Source organism: Danio rerio, chromosome 12, assembly GCF_052040795.2.
Source record: "Danio rerio strain M-AB ecotype USA chromosome 12, GRCz13ab, whole genome shotgun sequence".
Taxonomy (NCBI): Eukaryota; Metazoa; Chordata; class Actinopteri; order Cypriniformes; family Danionidae; genus Danio; species Danio rerio.
In genome coordinates this window covers 10819892-10841644 of record NC_141032.1, presented here as the reverse complement: position 1 = coordinate 10841644, position 21753 = coordinate 10819892, and the positions used below count along the sequence as shown (strand labels likewise).

At 42.6% G+C, this 21753-nt stretch overlaps 1 protein-coding gene across 14 annotated transcripts in view; it reads left to right on the top strand.

The window, feature by feature from the left end:
• The window catches only part of mpp2b (MAGUK p55 scaffold protein 2b), a 104310-nt gene that overhangs the window by 78030 nt on the left and 4527 nt on the right, over positions 1-21753 (top strand). For 2 of the 14 annotated variants that reach the window (XR_015503376.1, XR_015503372.1), the window contains 6 exons: positions 276-407; positions 2597-2699; positions 4716-5442; positions 9275-10343; positions 10474-10676; positions 11469-11597. Coding sequence is in view for 6 of the 14 variants with exons in the window: in XM_087274881.1 (XP_087131007.1) it covers positions 276-407; positions 2597-2699; positions 4701-4769; positions 10182-10343; positions 10474-10676; positions 11469-11597 (798 nt within the window). In the remaining 8 variants the exon portion in view is untranslated. Of the gene's footprint in view, positions 1-275; positions 408-2596; positions 2700-4700; positions 8415-8887; positions 10344-10473; positions 10677-11468; positions 11598-21753 lie in introns of those variants that run through there. The other 12 variants (XM_087274884.1, XM_087274883.1, XM_087274881.1 and 9 more) reach the window with 9 other exon arrangements.

Below are 21753 nucleotides of genomic sequence, written 5' to 3'. Positions count from 1 at the left end.
CAATTTCTGAGAAAAACTACTCAATTACAGTCATTTGAGTATTTGTAATTTGTTACTTTACACCACTGCCAAACACATGTTGGTTTTAGGATGTGTTGGTGAAAGCACACCAAAACAAGGTATGTTATACCAAAACACATGAGGCACAGGCTCAACTGTAGCTGTTTTAAAGATGAGTTTACAGGCTGACCCTGATAGATGGACATGTTCAGCAATAATAAACCTAATGTTTCACTGTTTTTACAGTACGCCTCTTTGTCTGTTTTTGTTTGCAGGCCTTTGTAAAGTGTCACTTCGACTATGACCCCTCTCATGACAACCTGATCCCCTGTAAAGAGGCTGGACTTAAATTCAGCAGTGGAGACATCCTACAGATCTTCAACCAGGAGGACCCCAACTGGTGGCAGGTGTGTGTGTGTGGTTCAAGTATTCCTTACATTGTGACCCCACAACAATCCAAATATCTGAAATGTATGATGTTTTGGTGGCTTTTTTTGATTATTTTTGGGTTTGTTTGAGGCTCGTGCTAGAAGAGAGAATATATATATATATATATATATATATATATATATATATATATATATATATCATTATAAGTGGCGCAGTGGGTAGCACGTTTGCCTCACAGCAAGAAGGTTGCTAGTTCGAGCATCAGCTGGGTCAGTTTGCATTTCTCTGTAGAGTTTGCATGTTCTCCCGTGTTCGTGTGGGCTTCCTCCGGGTGCTCCGGTTTCCCCCACAAGTCCAAAGACATGTGGTACAGGTGATTTGGGTATGCTAAAATTGACCTTAGTGAATGAGTGTGTGTCTTTCCCAGCGATGGGTTGTGGCTAGAAGGGCATCCCCTGCGTAAAAACATATGCTGGATAAGTTGGCGGTTCATTCTGCTGTGGCGACCCCAGATTAATAAAGGGACTACGCCGAAAAGAAAATGAATGTATATCATTATACCTATGGAAAGGCCCCATAAAACACAGAAGCACAGTATATGTGTGTGTGTATGCATGTGTGTCAAGGCCAGTAAACAGAAAAAAACCCAAATGCAGGTGAAGACAATGATTTATTGAAGAAGGCAAAAATTCTAACAGATCAGTTCATAAGCCAGAATGCAAAAGTTAAAAAAAATCTTCTAAAGGCAATGTCTCAGTCTCAAGGGAAAAATACACAAAAATCTCAGTTCGACAAATGGGAAAAAAATGCTCTTCAGCAAGCAGTCCTCTCAGCCTGATCAAGAAAGAACAAAAAAAAACTATTATAGTCCAAAAAATGAACAACGAAAAATGACAAAAAAATACTTGCAGACTTTGCTGAAGGGGAAGAGAATGACTGGAAATAACCAGGAACAAAAAATAGACTGGCCAGAAACTTCGGGCAAGCCAGGGACTACACAGAAAGGCTGGGAAGGTAAGGAGAGAGTCCTGGAGTCAAACAGAAAAAGGTTAACTAAAAACATTAAGTTTACCTATAGTTGATGTTGCAGGGTCAGCAGCAAACAACAATCTGGCACTGAACAGCAGAAACCAAGAGAATAAATAGGGGAGCTAATGAGGAGAAAATAAGCAAAGACAGGTGAAGCAAATCAACTAAAATTATGAGAACGAGGAGGTGGAGAGAAACAATCAGGAGCACAAACAAAGGAACATGTGGCTAATACAAACAGAACAGATAGAACCAGCCGATCAGCCAGGAGTCCTGACAGTGTGATCTTTAAAGAGGACCTATTATGCAAAATTGACTTTTATAAGTTTCATGCTGGATTTGCAGGACAGGATGGGTTAATACATGTCCAGTACATCATTTCCAAATCACTTATGCTACTTCAAATGTTGTGTAACACTTTACAATAAGGTTCATTAGTTAATGCATTTACTAACATGAACTAATCATGAACAACACTTGTACAGCATTTATTAATCATAATTAAACATTTACTAATGCATTATTAACATCCAAGTCCATGCTTGTTAACATTAGTTAATGCACCGTGAGTTAACATGAACTAACAATGAACTACTGTACTGTATTAACTAACATGAACAAATACTGTAGTAAATGTATTGTTCACTGTTTGTTCCTGTTAGTAAATGCATTAATTAACATTAACTAATGAACCTTACTGTAAAATGTGACCAAATGTTGTTATTGATTTCAGTTGTGCATTCTGAATGTGCTGTTAACATGCTGTAGGAGTAAAGTTACTATTGTCTCTGTTTTGTTCACAGAGATGAGAGATGTGTCATTTGATTGGCATAATAAATTTCCATTATGATAAATATAAAAAATTGTGAGGCCGTCACGGTGGCTCAGTGGGTAGCACTGTCACCTTACAGCAAGAAGGCCGAGTCCCGACTGGGTCAGTTGGCATTTCTGTGTGGTGTTTGCATGTTCTCCCAGAGTGTTGGCGTGGATTTTCTCCAGGTGCTCCAGTTTCCCCCACAGTCAAAAAACATGTGCTATTGGTAAATTGGCTAAACTAAATTGACCATATGTGTGGGTGTGAATTAGTGTATGGGTGTTTCCCAGTACTGGTTTTATATGTTGTGAAAGGGAGTTTTGTGTGGTGGTCTGACCTTGACTCTGGTCTCCTTATCTTTAGGCTTGTCATCTAGAAGGAGGCAGTGCTGGTCTGATCCCCAGTCAGCTGCTGGAGGAGAAAAGAAAAGCATTTGTCAAGAGAGATCTGGAGCTTGCAAGCACAGGTAGGACACAGACCTTTTATTGGAAGTGTGGATGTTTTGTATATAAGTAATTTATTAAATGTATATTCACTGGCTACTTAATTAGGTACACCCTACTAGTTCCAGGTTGAACCCCCTTGTTTTCAGAACTGCCTTAATCTTAAAAAGGTTCTGGAAATATTTTAGTTTTGGTCCATATTGACATGATAGCATCACGCAGTGGCTGCAGATTTGTTAGCTGCACATCCATGATGCAAATCTCCCATTCCAGCACATCTCTAATGTGCTCTATTGGATTGAGATCTGGTGACTGTGGAGGCCATTTGAGTACAGTGAACTCATTGTCATGTTCAAGAAACCAGTCTGATATGATTCGCGCTTTATGACATGGTGCGTTATCCTGTTGGAAGTAGCCATCAGAAGATGAGTACACAGTGGTCATAAAAGGATGGACATGGTCAGCAACAATACTTGTATTTGCTCAGCTGTGGCATTGACACAATGGTCAATTGGTACTAATGGGCCCAAAGTGTGCCAAGAAAATATCCCCTACACCATTACACCACCACCACCTGCATTGTGTAGCATTTTTTTGCAGTGAAAACACTGGGTTTTACATAAACTATTTGTGTTTGGGCAACATAAAGGAAATAATTTAACTTAGTTTCAGCTCATTTTAAATAAGTAGTTTGAACAAACAGCAAACATATTTTTTGAGTGTATAGTGTATTGATATTTAGCTAATATTTTTACACATTGTATTTAAGTCTATTACAACATTAGAACATGAGACTGATTACAGTGACGCTCCAGGGACAGACGAGTCTTCGCTGAGGCCAGTTTTCATCCACTGCTGAGACTGCAGCTCTGCACAAGACTTTTGGCCAGCGGAGAAATTAAAACTGAGTCTGGTTCTCTCAAAGTTTTTTTTCTTCACTCGCCTATCAGTGAAGTTTTTTTCCCTCTCCGCTGTCGCCTCTAGCTTGCATGGTTTTGGATCGTAGAGGTACAACATCGATGAATTTGCTCTTAAGTGTTTGGACTCTTAGTAATGATTTTAAACCACATTGAACTGAGCTAAACTGAACTGAACTTCAACACTAAAAAACTGAACTACTCAGTTCCAATTACTATGACCATTTATGTGAAGCTGCTTTGACACAATCTAAATTGTAAAAGCGCTTTACAAATAAAGCTGAATTTAGTTTAATTGAATTATTATGAAACTCTTAATTAATTTACCCAAACGAATCCCTGCAAATGCACCATGTCGCATATTTTTGCGTCGTTTTTAAAATGGCACAACTTAACTGTGCACATTTTGGTTTATTTTCCTAAATTAAGAGTCACTCATTCTCTTTATAGACCTGACATATGATGTAACAGTTTATTACAGGAGTTAATAACGTATGCCCAGAGGAATAGACAGATGTCAGAGCATCATGTGTTGAGTCTGTGTCTCCAGCCACTCAAAGCCTTTTTTAGAAATGTGCTGTTAGGGAAGGATTTTCAGCATATTCATGAATCACATAATCATTTTAAAATATCATTCAGATTGGGAAATAATACGAACATAAAAAAACTCTGATGCATTTTGAGTTAATTTAATCCACAAAAATTGTATTTCCTTTATAAGATTACATAATAAATTTAATGATACATGTTTTTGTGATACTCAGTTGGATGCAGATCATCCCTCTAAATCATTATGAGAAATTACCTCATTGTATTGTATGACTAACATTTATGATCATCTAACATCTTGAAGCAGCACTGAACTGAGAGTAGCGCCCCCTTCAGGAAAATCAACATTATCAAACTTCTTCATTTTAGGAACAAGCCATTATTAATTTGCATTATTAAATGACATTGGTTTAATGTCATTTCAAACCCACAGTATGCTATTGTAATGAGCCGAGGGGTTTGAAAAGTGTGACCTGAGGTGTGTTTGACTCCTGCAGCAGACAGGACAGGAGTCACACTGTGAGTGTATACTAGCAGGATGTGTGCTGATGTCCGCAGGGCCTCTGTGTGCAGGGATAGGCGGTAAGAAGAAGAAGAAGATGATGTACTTGACCACCAAGAACGCTGGTAAAGACGACTGCTCCAGCGCATGTGCCGTATACTCTCGTTCTGTGTTGTGACTCATGTTGAAGTCTGTTTAACATATTTCATGATAATGGGTTTACAGTCAGTTCCATTTCAGTAAAAGAAGAAATGCATTTTAATTAAAGAAAAGCTGTGGTACTGCATTCTCCAGGAAAAGGTCACTGTAAAAAAAAAATCTGTTAATTAACCGTTTCCACATTTTGTGATTCACAAGTGTTTTCTGTTTATTTACGGTTGTGAATTGGATTATTGGACCTTGATCTCTGCTCTGTCGACTTTCGATGTTGAAAATTCAACTCTACAGTTTAACAAGATTTTTATTGACATTCTATTAGTTTGAAATAATGTAATGTATATGAAGTAATATATGAATTAGTCTGTGAAATAACAGAAAATGTACTGGCAGTTTATTACAAAGTTTTTGTACTGTAATATACAACACCAGCCCAGGCAATATATCACTTTAAACTATTAAAAATGTTTTCGTTTTTCTCAATTGCTCTGGCGCCAATTTTTGATTTATTTTTATTTTTTTATTTTTCAAAACTAAACAAAATTTTTTTTTAAAGTTTAGATCTCTGAACAATTAGCTGATTGTTTACATCAGAGTGGCATTTCTTATTGATTTACAGTTTTTCTTGTTTGTTTTAATGCAGCCGTCAACTGAAACTCCACATTTTGAAAACAGTTAACACACAGGCCTAAACCGCGGCACTTATGGTCAAAATAACACATTTTGCTTGCAAAACGCACATACCGTGTCAAAACCTTTACAATATGCAACAAAAGCTAGTTTTACCTTCAAACAACACAACTTGCAAACAAGTATATGAGCTTTTTCAATTAATCATTACACAATTGACAACAAAACACAAAGTACAGAACTCAGTGTGAATCAGTGCACCATTGCTTGACATTGTAGCCTATTGCCAAAGCCATTTGTTGTCTTTCTATTTGGGCTGTCAAATTTGCCTTTTTCCAAAGAATTGGATCCAGAATAAGAAATGCTTTGATTAAATTTATATTGAATTTATGACATTTTTCAAATTGTGGCTGAAAACTTAAATACTGTAAAAAAAAAACAGACAAAAGGAATAAAATACTCTAAATATTAGAGAAAACATGTAAACCAATTTACAGTCAAATCTTTTGGGAGTATAGGACATAGCCACTATTGACCTTCTCCATCCATGCTGCCACAGAACAACACAGACCTTCCACCGTTTTCAATGTTTGCAGACTGATTACTAAATGAAGATTTGTGTGAAGGAGTGTCAAACCGGTGCTTCAGTGAATTCATACTGATCTTGGTAGTTTCTAATGGTTAGGAATAGATGGTTTCTGTTTAGTTACCATAGCTAAAACAATGGAGTTTTGACTGCTTGAATGACATCCGTGTTAACTGTTTTGAAAAATGGTGGGGAAAATGTGTCAACCCAATGAAAAAGGGTTTACACATTTGCAAGATCTGTCCTCTGCTCTGCTGGGATAGTGATAGTGGAAATAAAGTGGAACCTGGTTTCTTTAACCAGGTCAAAGCAAACAAGAAAGACTGTAAGCGAACTGCAAATGCTTTGGCGCATGTGTGCAAACAGTACAATTGTCTGTCGTTTGGACAAAAACTAATTGCATATGACTTGTTGACCAAAACTGATGAATCAATTCTCATTTAAAGTGTCAAACTTTTCACAAATTCTCAATCATTTTTCATTGTGTAAGCCATCATACTCAAAACAGACTATTCAATAATCAAACATTTGTATACGCATGTTGACACCATAAATATCTGATATTGACATTGTTTGTAATGTCTGAAAAATTGATAAATTACCTCTAATTGCAATACAGTTTCCATAATCTGTTTAGCCAATCAAGTTTGGGAGCATATTTATAACACAATCACAAACTTTAAATGGAGAACGGAGAACTTCCACAGTCCTGAACTGCAACAAAATGCTTGGGAAAGAGCAATTGGAAGACGTGTAATCTAGCAAGGCCAAAAAGAGCGACATGATGCCCACCAAGAATTCATTTTTTCATGAGAGCTATTTTTTTATTATACAATACCGAAGATAAAAAAAGATTGCACTTTACACGTAATACATTCATACAAAAATAAATACTGTATTAATACAAATGTAAAATTCTCAACAAATATCAGAATTTTTATACCTCATGGTGAAAGTCATGGTGAAAAAACAACTAATTATTATGAGCAGTGTTGCTCACACAATGACAAATACACTTTATGTTTTGGTGGCCAAACTACTAACATGATAACTAGGTTTTGAAGCATGAATTAATTTTTTTAGCTAAGTAACCACATTTTACAGACATGCAATAAAGTTCTGAAGCTCCAGCAAAGAGTTTTGAGATTTGCACTCACAGTTTAGAGATTGTTAAGACTATTTTGGAAAATGTGCCAAAGCAATTGAGAAAAACTGTAATCAACTTTTAAAACTTTTTTTAAAGGTAAATCGTTGTTGGAAGAAATATCAAGGTCTGATGCAATTTAAAAGCACAAATAATCAGGGAAAAATAAACATAAGAATCACAAAATACAGAAAACTGCAATTTTCCAAATATTAATTATACATTGATCAAATCATAAATTGCAACACATTTCAATGAAATGATCATGTTTTAGTATTTATTCATAAACAATTAAAAGGCTTCTGGAAGACCTAAGCTAAAACTGTATAAACTGTAATTAAACATGTATTTTACGTGCACATCATAATATATCCTTTAAAAGAAATAGTTTTAAGAACAGATTAATTTAAAGGGTTTGTTCACCCAAAAATGTAAATTCTGTTATTAATTAAATGCTACATTAGCAAGAGAACAGTTGAACCACTGAAGTCACATGGGATGTTTTGACAATGTTTTTAGATTCTTTCCTGGTCTTCATGAGACCATTGGTGTCTATGGAGGTTGAGGGGTTCTCAGCTTTCATCTAAAATATCTTCATTTGTTTTCTGAAGATGAACGAAGGTTTCAAGAAATTGCATCAACATGAGGATGAGTAATTAATAGCAGAATTTTCATATGTATTATTTGTAAAATCTTATTATTGTGATATTGGTGGCCGGAAAATCAACTGTAGGAAGCTGATTTACTGCAATCACTAATCAGCTAATCACTAATTTACTGCAGCAGATGAGGTCATTTACAGTTTTTCTTGTTTGCTTTGACCTGGTTGAAGAAACTAAGTTCCACTTCATTTTCATTATCACTATCCCAGCAGAGCAGAAGACAGGTCTTGCAAATGTATAAACCCTTTTTCATTGGGTTGACACAATTCCCCCCACATTTTTTAAAACTGTTAACACGGATGTCATTCAAGCAGGCCAAACCCCATTGTTTTAGCTATGGTAACCAAACAGAAACCATCTATTCATAACCAGTAGAAACTACCAACATCAGTATGAAATCACTGAAGCACCGGTTTGACACTCCTTTACACAAATCTTCAATTAGCCATCGTTCTGCAAACCTTATAAAAACGATGGAAGCTCTGTGTTGTTCTGTGCCAGTATTGATGGAGGAGGTCAATATGGCTATGTTCTATACTCCCAATAGATTTGACTGTATATTAGTTTACATGTGTTTTCTCTAATATTTACAGTATTTTATTACTTTTGTCTGTTTTTTATATACAGTATTTCAGTTTTCAGTCACAGTTTGAAAAATGTCATGAATTCAATATATATTCAATCAAAGCACATCTTATTCTTGATCCAATTCTTTGCAAAAAGGCAAATTTGACAGCCCAAATAGAGACAACAAATGCCATTGGCTATAAGCTACAATGACAAGCAATGGTGGTGCATTTTGAGTTCTGTATTTTGTATTTTGTTGTCCATTGTGTAATGATTAATTAAAAGAGCTCATATACTTGTTTGCAAGTTGTGTAGTTTGAAGGTAAAACTAGCTTTTGTTGCATATGTTAAATGTTTTGACACAATATGTGCCTTTTGCAAGCAAAATGTGTCTTTTAGACTATGAGTGCCGCTGTTTAGGTCTGTGTGTTAACTGTTTTGAAAATGTGGAGTTTCAGTTGACAACTGCATCCAAGCAATCGAGAAAAACTGTAACAGTACTTTATAACTTTTGTCTGTCTTTTGTTTTACAGTAGTTCAGTTTTCAGCCACAGTTTGAAAAATGTTATGAATTCAATATACATTTAATCAAAGCATTTTTTATTCTGGATCCGATTCTTTGCATAAAGGCGAATTTGAATAGAAAGAAAACAAACTGCATTGGCAATAAGCTACAATGGCAAGCAATGGTGCACTGATTCACACAGAGTTCTGTATTTCGTTGTCCATTGTGTAACGGTTAATTGAAAAAGCTAATAGACTTGTTTTCAAGTTGTGTTGTTTGAAGGTAAAACTATAATTTGTTGCTTATTCTAAACGTTTTGACACGGTATGTGCGTTTTGCAAGCAAAATGTGTCAACTTGACCATGAGTGCCGCTCTTTAGGCCTGTGTGTTAACTGTTTTGAAAATGTTGAGTTTCAGTTGATGGCTGCATTAAAGCAACCAAGAAAAACTGTAATTACACAATAATACTTTTATTATGTAATGTAATGTGTATTTATATAGCGCATTTATCATGTAGTGCCATACACTGAAATCGCTTCACAATCATGACAGGGGGTCTCTCCACAGCACCACCAGTGTGCGGCATCCACTTGGATGATGCAGTGGCAGCCACAAGACAATGGCGCCAGTGCGCTTTCTACACACCAGCAGTAGGTGATAGAGCCAATTTAATGGATGGGGATAATTGTTAAGGGAGGATGGAGTGAATTTGACCAGTACGCCAGGGTTACACCCCTACTCTCCATGGGATTGACCACAGAGAGTCAGGACCTCGGTTTAATGTCTCACCCGAAAGACGGTGCTCACTGACAGTATAGTGTCCTCTTCACTATACTGGGGCATTAGGACTCATTAAGACAACTGGTTGAGCGCTCTTCTGCTGGTCTCACTAACACCACTTCCAACAGCAACCTAGTTTTCCCATGTGGTCTCCTATCCAGATACTGACCAGATTCAGTCCTGCTTAGCTTCAGTGAGTAAGCGATCTTGGGCTGAAGGGTGATAAGACAGTATATAGATTATATATCTGAGATCTGACAGTGTTTGAATAAATCTCTTTGATTTCACGTCATGTGCTTTTGATTTTTCTGAATATAAATCTGTCTACAAGACATATACGAGATATTTTATGATAACAAACAACATGACTTATACTTCAGGAAACATAGGGAAATTCAGTAAGACTGAAATAGAGCTGATCAATAATTTATTGTATGTGTCTGTAGTGACTAACCCAGATTGAATAAAGAAAAAAAGAGACCTGATATTTCTCCCTATCTCACCAGAGTTTGACCGCCATGAGTTGAGGATCTACGAGGAAGTGGCCAAGGTGCCTCCGTTCCGCAGGAAGACGCTGGTTCTGATTGGTGCTCAGGGCGTGGGGCGACGCAGCTTGAAAAACAAACTACTGGTGTCAGACCCGCACCGCTACGGAACCACCACACCCTGTCAGTGCATTCACCTTTGTATTCCTGATTTATGTATTGATAATTATTAAATGTTCATCATGTTTTAAATGAGCTTCGTACTGGTTGATGTAACTTCTTTTTAACCTGCCTCATTTGTTGCTGTGCACAGACACATCTCGTAAACCCAAGGTGGATGAGAAAGAAGGGCAGATGTACCTGTTCATGTCCCGCAGCGAGATGGAAACTGACATTAAATGTGGTCGTTTCCTGGAGCACGGGGAGTATGATGGAAACCTGTATGGCACCAAGATCGACTCCATTCATGAGGTTGTGGACTCTGGAAAGATTTGCATTCTGGATGTCAATCCGCAGGTGCTCTTTTTTGTGTCCCGGGTCTTTGACTGTAAATCTTGTAGGCCAGTTATAACTAATGCATGATGCCGGTTGTATAGTGTGTACTAACTATTCCTGTCTATACGACAGTTGCAAATAAATATTAGTTGTAAAATTTCATGTAGGGTCATTCAATCATTTCATATGCATATCAACATTTGTCAAATTCAATCAATAAAACAGTTTAAAGTTTCAAAATTCATTCTATTAATTTAATGTTAATTTAATGTTTCATACATTTTCATTTTTCTTTATAGCTATTAATTTATATATATATATATATATATATATATATATATATATATATATATATATATATATATATATATATATATATATATATATAATTATCTATAATTTATAGCTAAAGTGTTAAGATTAAAGAGTTAAATTAATCAATTTGAATGAACAGTGTGGCTTTTGTGATGTATTTTCTGTTAAATATGCACAATTAAATAAATAAGTCATCAAGCTGTAGATTCAGTTATCTTTCAGATGAATAACTTTTACTAGGATTATGTTTTAGTGTTTTATATTATTGACACAAAATATAAATATTAATTCAAAAGTCATGCAGATTTTGCAACAGAGAGGGGAAATAGTAGTAATATTAAATTCATTATTTATTTTATTCTATGTACTGCTTTTATTTGTGTTGCCCTCATTTATTTTTTACTTTATTTATTCTTTTAAATGTGAATGTGTATTATTTTTAAGGGGGCATCTCCACCCATTGTAACAGACTTTTAATGTGACACTGTGTTTTTACAGGCACTCAAAGTTTTGCGTACAGCCGAATTTCTTCCATATGTGGTGTTTATCGAAGCTCCAAACTTTGAGGTTCTTAAGGACATGAACAGATCTGCCATTGAAGCTGGTGTTGTGACTAAACAGATGACGGTAAATGTTTTTTTCCTTGAGAACTTTGTAAGTAACTTTAAAATGATGTCTCTAAAAATATGTGGTGCTACCAGATCTGCCTTCTGTTGCTTGAAATAATACTTGAAACTTTGGGTGAGCGACAAGGTTGCCAGCTTTTTGCAACAAAAGTAGTAAATAACAACTCTGAAAAAACTCAAACTAGCCTAATAGCCAAGCTAAACTAGTTCAAGGTCATTTATTTATAAAGCACATTTAAAAGCAGTCACAAGACTGACCAAAGTGCTGTACATAAGACAAGGTAAAAAAATAATAAAAAGACAGAATATAAAAGCATAGAAATAAGGCAAGAGAAACGTCTGTAAAATAAAAATTAGCTGTAGAACTATTAAAATAATCTTAAAAAGCCTAGCTAAAAAAAAGGTATGTTTTAAGAAGTGATCTAAAAATGGATAATGATGGAGCCATTCTAATCTCAGGGGGAAAGGTGTTCCACAACCGAGGATCTGCCACAGAGAAAGCTCTATCCCCTCTTCGTTTCAGCCTAGACTGTGGAACTGAAAGAAGAAAAACTAAACTAGCCTAATACTATCAAAACTGCTACCATTCATTGAGAAAAATACCTATTTTGCATTACTGCATATATTATAAACTGGTTTTTCCTAGAAAAGAGCTGTACATTTGTAATCATAAAGATTCTGTTATCATATCCTTCAGTTGACAGCACAGCTGGTAGGATGTCTCACACTTTAAGGAATTCTGGCTTCCACACAATCGATTTGTGTTGGGACAACATAAAGGAACAAAGTTAAATGATTAGTTTTTACAATTTTAAGTGGATTGAACAAAAAACAATTAAGTTGTCCACAAATCAGGAATTGTGTTGATTCAGCTCATTTTAAATAAGTAGTTTGAACAAACAGCGAGTGTCTACCATGCGCCGTAATGCAGAACAACTTCTACGGAAGTGAACCCTAAACTTACATGTAAAATGATGTAAAAATCTAAAATAAACATTCAATATATTTATTAACTTGTAAATCACTGACGTCCTTTTGAAGATGAACAGTGTATTACTCAAGTGCACAAAATGTGCATACTCCGTTTCAATATTCTAGCAGTTTTTATCATTGGTAGATTATATAATTGGTAGATTAAAATATTTAACTGCACCATAATTGATGTTGTTGCAGGGGTCACGAACATGGTAGGTAGCCCGCGAGGATCACATGAGTCGCCCACGGGCCTGTTCTAGAAATAGCTCACCATAGCACCACATATCAGTAAGCTGCGTCTATTATTGTTTGTAGCTATTGTTCCCCTTCGGTTGGGGAACTTCAGTGCCATGAATGGGAGGATTCGGATCAGAAGCCGCTTATCTGGAGAGTATTGAACGGGCCAATGAATGAAATTAATTGGCAGCGTAAGCTTGCGCAGGTGTGCGACATCTGCAATTATCTCAGCATATAAGCACACCTGAAGCCAGCAGACGCCATCCTTTTCGCTTCAGATCCTTTCTGAGTGAGTCGATGAGGGTTCCTCTTGCTGATCAGCACTTCAGAGCGAACGAGTGTGTCTCCCGGTCCAGAGTGGGTCTTCGCGGTGGCAGACGGTCGAGCTGGGTTACTCCCTTGCCTGCGGTTCTTTGGGTCCGGTCCTCCAGAGCGGTGCGTATAGTTGCAACTTTCCTAAAAGAGCAACACAGTCGTGCAGCACGTCCTTTTCAGGATGGCGCTCCGACTGTGCGTTTCTGGATGCGGGGGTTTCCTGTCTCCGGATGATGGACACGATCACTGCATTGCATGTTTGGGGGTCCAGCATGTTAATGCGGTGCTCGCGGGCGGTTCATGTCGTCATTGCGATGCCATGACCGTTGCACAGCTAAGATCGCGGCTAACTTTCGCAAGAGAGCGAGCCACCCCAGTTGCCTCCTGCTCTAAAAAAGCAGCGGGCGCTCGGGCAGATCTGAGGGTTTCAGCGGGAGCTAATCCGCCGCCCACGGGCTCGCGGACCTCTCGCTCCTCACGGCGCTCCATCCAAGCTTCGGGTGGTGAGAGTGATCCGTCTAACCAGATGGTAGCTCTCACACTCGCTGACACCGGAGATCAGATGTCCTCCGCGGCATCGGAGGGTGGGCTTTCACTGTCCGACGAAGATCCGGACCCGCTCGCCCCCTCCGGGCAGGTGAGCGCTGTCAAATCGGATCCTGAAGCGGACATGTTAGCCGTGCTTTCCCGGGCTGCTTCGGCCGTGGGGTTGGAGATGGTTTATCCCCCAGCTCCGCGGCCGGACCGACTAGATGGGTGCTACGTAGAGGACCAGAAGGCGAAGCCTTCGAAGCCTCTCGTCCCCTTCTTCCCGGAAGTGCACAGTAGGCTCACGCAGTCCTGGAGGGCACCTTTCTCTGCCCGTGCTGCGAGTGCCTCCGCCCTCACCGCCCTTGACGGCGGAGCTGCCAGGGGGTATGAGGCGATCCCGTCAGTGGAGCGCGCTATCGCGGTCAATCTTTGTCCGCGCGGCGCCTCTACGTGGCGGGGTTTGCCCCGCCTCCCGTCCAAAGCCTGTAGGTTGTCTGCCTCCCTCGGAGCCAGAGCTTATAAGGCTGCGGGCCAGGCTGCTTCTGCTTTGCACGCGATGGCCACCTACCAGCGCTACCAAGCGCAGGCGCTGGCCGAGCTGCACGAGGGCGGGTCCAACCCAAGCTTATTACATGAGCTGCGCACCGCGACCGACTATGCTCTTCGGACTACTAAGTCCGCCGCGTGTGCGCTGGGGAGGACGATGTCCACACTTGTGGTTCAGGAACGCCACCTCTGGCTAAACCTGGCCGATATGCGCGACGTTGACAAAGTTCGCTTTCTTGACTCGCCCATATCCCAGGCTGGCCTGTTCGGCGACACCGTCGGTGAATTCACCCAGGAATTCAAGGCGGTGAAAGAGCAGTCGGATGCGATGGGCAATGTCATCTATCGGCGTGGCCGTAAGCCCGCTCCGCCCGCCGAGCCATCCACCTCCGCTGTTCCTCGCCGAGGGCGCCCGCCAACGAGTGCTGCCCCGCCCCCGCCTGCGCCTCCGGCCAAGCGGGCGCGGCGTTCACCTCGAAAGCAGGCAGCCCCTCCTGCCCAGGGCACCGTTAAGTCCGGTAAACGGACCGCGAAGCGTCCCTGAGACAGGCCATCCGGAGAAGAGGAAACTTGCTCTTTCCCCGCTGGAGGGCGGGGCCCCGATAACAACGGTACTTTTCAGTGCCACCAAAACATCAGTAAAAGAGCACTTTTTCCCTTCCCCGGATGTGACTGCACGAGTTCTGCCAGTCCGGGACGCGCTGCCTTCCGGCTCGCAGACTCTACGTGCTTCGCCAGTGGCTCACGAGCGCTGGGGGGACGGTCTCCCTTTCCTCAGCCCTCCAGCCCCCTCTCCGGAGTCAGGGTGCGGAGCCAGAGCGAATCGCTCTCCTCCAGCTCTTCCGCGGGACCCTCGTGCTTCCCGGATCAGCACACCCACTCCGCGCTGCCCCACCGCTGGTACGTCAGCGATTGTAGCGATGACTCCATTAGCGAGGGCTCTGCCTGCCTGGTTAGCGCGGGCCAGCCCCTCGCGGTGGCTCATACGCACAATCAGACTCGGTTACGCGATTCAGTTCGCGAAACGGCCCCCCAAGTTTACGGGCGTGTATTTCTCCAGGGTCAACCCCCTGTCCGCCCCTGTCTTGCGAGAGGAGATTGCTGCCCTCCTGGCGAAGGGTGCAATCGAGCCGGTTCCTCCAGCCGAGATGGAGAGTGGGTTTTACAGCCCATACTTCATCGTACCCAAAAAGAGCGGTGGGTCACGGCCAATCCTAGATCTGCGCGTTTTGAACCGCTGTCTGCACAAGCTGCCGTTCAGAATGCTCACGCAGAGGCGCATTCTCCAATGCGTTCGTCCTCGGGATTGGTTTGCAGCCATAGACCTGAAGGACGCGTATTTCCATGTCTCCATTCTTCCACGCCACCGCCAATTTCTGCGGTTTGCGTTCGAGGGTCGAGCGTGGCAGTACAAGGTCCTCCCCTTCGGGCTCTCTCTGTCTCCGCGGGTCTTCACCAAACTCGCGGAGGGTGCCCTAGCGCCCCTTCGGCTTGCGGGCATTCGCATACTCAATTATCTCGACGACTGGCTGATTTTAGCCCACTCGCGGGAGCAATTGATTATGCACAGGGACAAGGTGCTTCGGCATCTCCGCCTACTGGGGCTTCAGGTCAACCGAGAAAAGAGCAAACTCGCCCCCGTGCAGAGGATTTCTTTTCTCGGGATGGAGCTGGACTCGATCACCATGGTAGCGCACCTCTCCGAGGAACGCGCTCGCCTGTTGCTGAACTGTCTGAGGGAGCTCGACAGCAAACTAGTGGTCCCACTGAAGTTCTTTCAGAGGCTCCTGGGGCATATGGCATCCGCAGCCGCCGTCACGCCGCTCGGGTTGCTCCATATGAGACCACTTCAGCACTGGCTTCACGATCGGGTCCCCAGACGCGCATGGCACGCGGGCACACACCGGGTCTCGGTTACTGCGCTGTGTCGCCGCGCCCTCAGCCCTTGGAACGACCCCTCGTTCCTACAGGCCGGTGTGCCTCTAGGACAGGCGTCCAGCCATGTTGTTGTTTCAACAGACGCTTCCAACACGGGTTGGGGGGCCGTGTGTCGCGGGCATGCGGCTGCGGGCCTTTGGAAGGGTGCCCAGCTGCATTGGCATATCAATCGCCTAGAGCTGTTGGCAGTGTTCCTCGCTCTCCACCGCTTTTTACCGGTGCTGGAGCGGCAACACGTGCTGGTCAGGACGGACAGTATGGCGGCGGCGGCGTATATCAACCGCATGGGGGGTATGCGCTCTCGCCGCATGTCTCAGCTCGCCCGCCGTCTGCTCCTCTGGAGTCACCCGCGGCTGAAATCGCTGCGCGCCATTCACGTCCCAGGCACGCTCAATTGTGCAGCCGATGCGCTCTCACGACAGCTGTTACGCCCTGGAGAATGGAGACTCCACCCCGAGTCTGTTCAGCTGATATGGGCGCGATTCGGGGAGGCCCAGATCGATCTGTTTGCTTCCCCCGAGAACGCTCACTGCCAGTTGTTTTTTTCCCTGACCGAGGGCTCTCTCGGCACGGATGCACTGGCCCACAGCTGGCCTCGGGGCATGCGCAAGTATGCGTTTCCCCCAGTGAGCCTGCTCGCGCAGTTTCTGTGCAAGGTCAGGGAGGACGAGGAACAGGTTCTGCTAGTTGCGCCCCTTTGGCCCAACCGGACCTGGATATCAGAGCTCTCACTCCTCGCGACGGCCCTCCCCTGGCGGATCCCTTTGAGAGAGGACCTACTCTCTCAGGGACAGGGCACCATCTGGCACCCTCGCCCCGATCTTTGGAACCTCCACGTGTGGTCCCTAGACGCGAGGAAGACTTAGGTAACCTACCGACTGCGGTGGTTAATACCATCACTCAGGCTAGAGCCCCCTCCACGAGGCGCGCCTACGCCCTGAAGTGGAGTCTATTCACTGAATGGTGCGTCTCTCGCAGAGAAGACCCCCGAAATTGCCAGATTAGTGTTGTGCTCTCTTTCCTTCAAGAGAAGTTGGACAGCAGGCTGTCGCCCTCCACTCTCAAGGTTTACGTGGCCGCCATCTCCGCTTATCATAGCGCGGTAGCTGGCGGCACCGTGGGAAAGCATAACCTGGTCATCCAGTTCCTTAGGGGTGCTAGGCGAATTAATCCATCTCGCCCCCCTCTCATGCCCTCTTGGGATCTCGCCCTCGTTCTCACGAGTCTGCGATCCGATCCCTTTGAGCCACTCGAATCAGTATCTCTAAGATTTCTGTCCCTGAAGACAGCTCTGCTGGTTGCGTTGGCCTCCATCAAGAGGGTCGGGGACCTGGAGGCATTTTCGGTCAGTGACTCGTGCCTGGAATTCGGGCCGGATTACTCTCACGTCATCCTGAGACCCCGCCCCGGTTATGTGCCCAAGGTTCCTACCACCCCCTTTAGAGATCAGGTAGTGAACCTGCAAGCGCTGCCCCCGGAGGAGGCAGACCCAGCCCTTTCTTTAATTTGTCCAGTTCGCGCTCTGCGCATTTATGTGGACCGTACTCAGAATTTTAGATCATCTGAGCAGCTCTTTGTCTGTTATGGCGGTCGGCAGCAGGGAAGTGCCGTATCAAAACAAAGATTATCCCACTGGATTGTGGATGCCATTTCACTCGCTTATTCGAGTCGAGGTCAGCCGTGTCCCCCGGGAGTTCGTGCACACTCCACTCGGAGCGTTGCATCCTCTTGGGCGCGTGCACGCGGCGCCTCTCTAACAGACATCTGTAGAGCTGCGGGCTGGGCGACACCCAACACATTTGCAAGGTTTTACAATCTGCGAGTGGAGCCGGTTTCCTCAAGGGTATTAGGTAACCCTTTGGTGATTGAGGAGACAACTCGGTAGGGTGTTGAAACACGCTTGCGGCGCCATTCTCCCTAACACGGAGGTACGTGCGCCTTTTTTATCTGTCAGTAAAGTTCCCAGTCAGGTGAGCCCTGCAGATTCCTCCGTGGCCCCCAGCACTGACTCAGCGGAGGAGTCACTTGCTGGCCCACTACGTTGTAGGTCTGCCCGCTGGTCAGCCCGAGTTTTGGGTATAGGTGCCTGCTATGCGTGATCCCCACTAGGCGATCCCATATGCTTATTCCGCCACGGTTAAGTCCCCCCCCTGGGTGGACCCGTGTCTTCCCTCTCCGCTAACCACTCTTTTGCTATGCGTACTCCCCCTTTTTAGGGCTAGTCCATAGGTAAATTCTGCCATCTATCCCCCCCTTGGGTAACGGATGGCCTCCGCAGCGTCCTCCCTATCGGGATTGCACGCTTCCCAACGTACTGTCGTATTCCTAGAATTATCTAGATGCTCACGACTTCCCAAAAAATATATCTAAATCCGTAAAACTTCTGTTGAAGTAGGATAAATTAGGGCCAGGGACACGTTGGAGGACCGCGCCCCCCATGATGTGGGTGCGTCACGCTTGCTTGACTATCTCCTCATCGGGGGTGTTGGTAAGGTGCAGTCATTATGGCGCTTTCCATATTCTCCCATTCATGGCACTGAAGTTCCCCAACCGAAGGGGAACGTTCGAGGTTACAGAAGTAACCCTTCGTTCCCCGAGGAGGGGAACGGAAGTGCCATATTCCGTCGCCATGATGACTGTCCCTTAGCTGTTTGAAAGTCTCTTCAGCTTAAAAGGATGGCGTCTGCTGGCTTCAGGTGTGCTTATATGCTGAGATAATTGCAGATGTCGCACACCTGCGCAAGCTTACGCTGCCAATTAATTTCATTCATTGGCCCGTTCAATACTCTCCAGATAAGCGGCTTCTGATCCGAATCCTCCCATTCATGGCACTTCCGTTCCCCTCCTCGGGGAACGAAGGGTTACTTCTGTAACCTCGAACGTTTTTAAATCACACTTGCAATGGTGTAAAATGACATTAGGTTGTATATAAAAAAAAGCTTTAAAAACTATTTTAGACAAATGAAGTGTTGCGTATTGATATTTATCTGTTTCCTACCTTGTTAAATCATTGTTGACAGCTATTGTGAGAAATCATTAATACGATCAGTGTCTTCACATAGATGAAAATCATTCATTTTAATCATTTAATAACATATAACTAAAAGTAAATTGAGAAAATTAGTTATTTAAGAAGTGTATATCAAACTGGTAGCCCTTCACATTAATCTGTACCCAAGAAGTAACTCTCAGTTTCAAAAAGATAAATTGACCCCTGCCAAACTTTTAACCTGCAGAATAATGAAACAACCTGTGGCAAGTAGTTAAAAGTAGCCACATTCTGCAGGAAAACCCTGACAACCCTGCTGAGTGACCCATACACCAACACAATCTCACTGCTATATTTGTCATTTTTGATTTAGTGTCTACTTGGTGTAATTTCATTTGTACAGTTTAGTATGATTTGCTCATCCCCCAGTGAGGGGTAGGTTTAGGGGTGAGGATTAGGGGCATGCCTTCCTTTAAAAATGAATACAATAAAATCATATGAATTTGCACAAATTAGCCACTTTTTGGTAATATGTTTTTTTTTTTATGTGAGATTGTGCTGGGTACACAGCCCTGCTCACCCCCTTCCTGTGATACCATGGACATTCTGTGCATCTGAAAAGTATTCACAGCACTTCACTTTTTCCACATTTTTTATATTACAGCCTTATTCCAAAACGGATAAAATTCATTAATATCTTCAAACTTATTCACAAAATACCCCATAAAGACAATGTGAACAAATGTTTTTTTTAATTATTGTTGCAAATTTATTAAAAATAAGAAACCTGAAAAATCACATGTACATCAGTATTCAGTCTTTGCTCAATGCTTTTTTGATGCACCTTTGGCAGCAATTACAGCCTCAAATCTTTTTGAATATGATGCCACAAGCTTGCCTTTGGGAATTTGTGCCCATTCCTCTTTGCAGTACCTCTCAAGCTCTATCAGGTTTGATGGGAAGCGACGGTGTACAAACATTTTCAGATCTCCCCAGAGATGTTCAATAGGATTTAGGTTTGGGCTCTGGCTGGGCCACTCAAGGACATTCACCGTGCTGTTGTGAAGCCACTCCACTGATATTTTGGTGGTGTGCTTTGGGTCATTGTCCTGCTGGAGGATGAACTGTCTAAAGAGCACTCTGAAGCAGGTTTTCATTCAGGATGTCTTTACATTGCTGCAATTATCTTTCCCTCTATCTTGACTAGTCTTCCAGTTCCGGCTGTTAAAAAACATGGGATGGTATTAGCCTGGTGATGAGTGGTGCCTGGTTTTCTCTAAACATAACGCCTGGCATTCACTCCAAAGAGTTCAATTTTAGTCTCGTCAGATCAGAGAATCCTTCAGATGCCTTTTGGCAAATTCCAGGTGGGGAGTGGCTTCTGTTTGGTCACTCTACCATACAGGCCTGATTGGTGGATTGCTGCACAGATGGTTCTCCTCTCTCCACAGAAGAACGCCGGAGCTTAGACAGAGTGACCATTGAGTTATTAATCACCTCCCTGACTAAGGCCATTTTCCCCTGATCACTCAGCTTAGATGGCCGACCAGCTCTAGGAAGAGTCCTGGTGGTTCCAAATATCTTTCACTTACGGATGATGGAGGCCGCTGTGCTCATTGGAACTTTCAGAGCAGCAGAAATGTTTCTGTAATCTTCCCCAGCCTTGTGCCTTAAGACAATCCTTTCTCTGAGGTCTACAGACAATTCCTTTGTCTTCAGGCTTGGTTTGTGCTTTAACATGTACTGTCAACCCTGGGACCTTATATAGACAGGTGTAAGCCTTTTCAAATCATGTCCAATCAACTGAATTTTAGCACAGGTGAACTCCAATTAAGCTGCTGAAACATCTCAAGAATGATCAGCGGAAACAGAATGTACCTGAGCTCAATTTAGAGCTTCACGGCAAAGGCTGTCAATACTTATGTACATGTACTTTTTCAGCTTTGTTCACATTGTCATTATGGGGTATTGTGTGTAGAATTTTGAGGAAATAAATTAATTTAATCCATTTTGAAATAAGGCTGTAAAAAAAAAAACAATATGAAAAAGTGAAGCACTATGAATACTTTCCGGTTGCACTGTATATTGAATGCTTATGAGCAGAACAATGTGATCTGCTTTAAGGCACATGCCATTTTGTTTTCATAGTCAGGTGGAGTTAGCCAAATAAAACTGTGAGATAAAACAATCTGATATAAAATCAACACCAACACGAGTGCCATGGCAGACCAAAAGAAGCCTAAGAGGATTTTGATGAAGCAAAGAAAGAGCGAGAGAGCAATTAAACACATGGCCGAACATAGATTTTTATCGGACGTGCTTAAACCCTCAGATGTCGAGAGCTGAAAGAGCCAGCTGGCTGTCATATGATAAAGTTAGTTGAACACTGCAGTGTTACACGGGCTATTTTACATGGTCGTGGACATGGTTTCCAAAGAAAGTGTCAACTTAGGCTGGTTCTGTCTGGTTCTTTTACCACACTGGTAACGGATAATGCAGTTATCAACCACAAGGAGGAGCCACAAGAGAAACTTTCATAGTGTTTCTTTAAAGTCTGCGTGAAATCAAAATTGACAATGTTTATTTTGCTCGCACTCATTGTTACTCTTTAGCTCAGGGGTGTCCA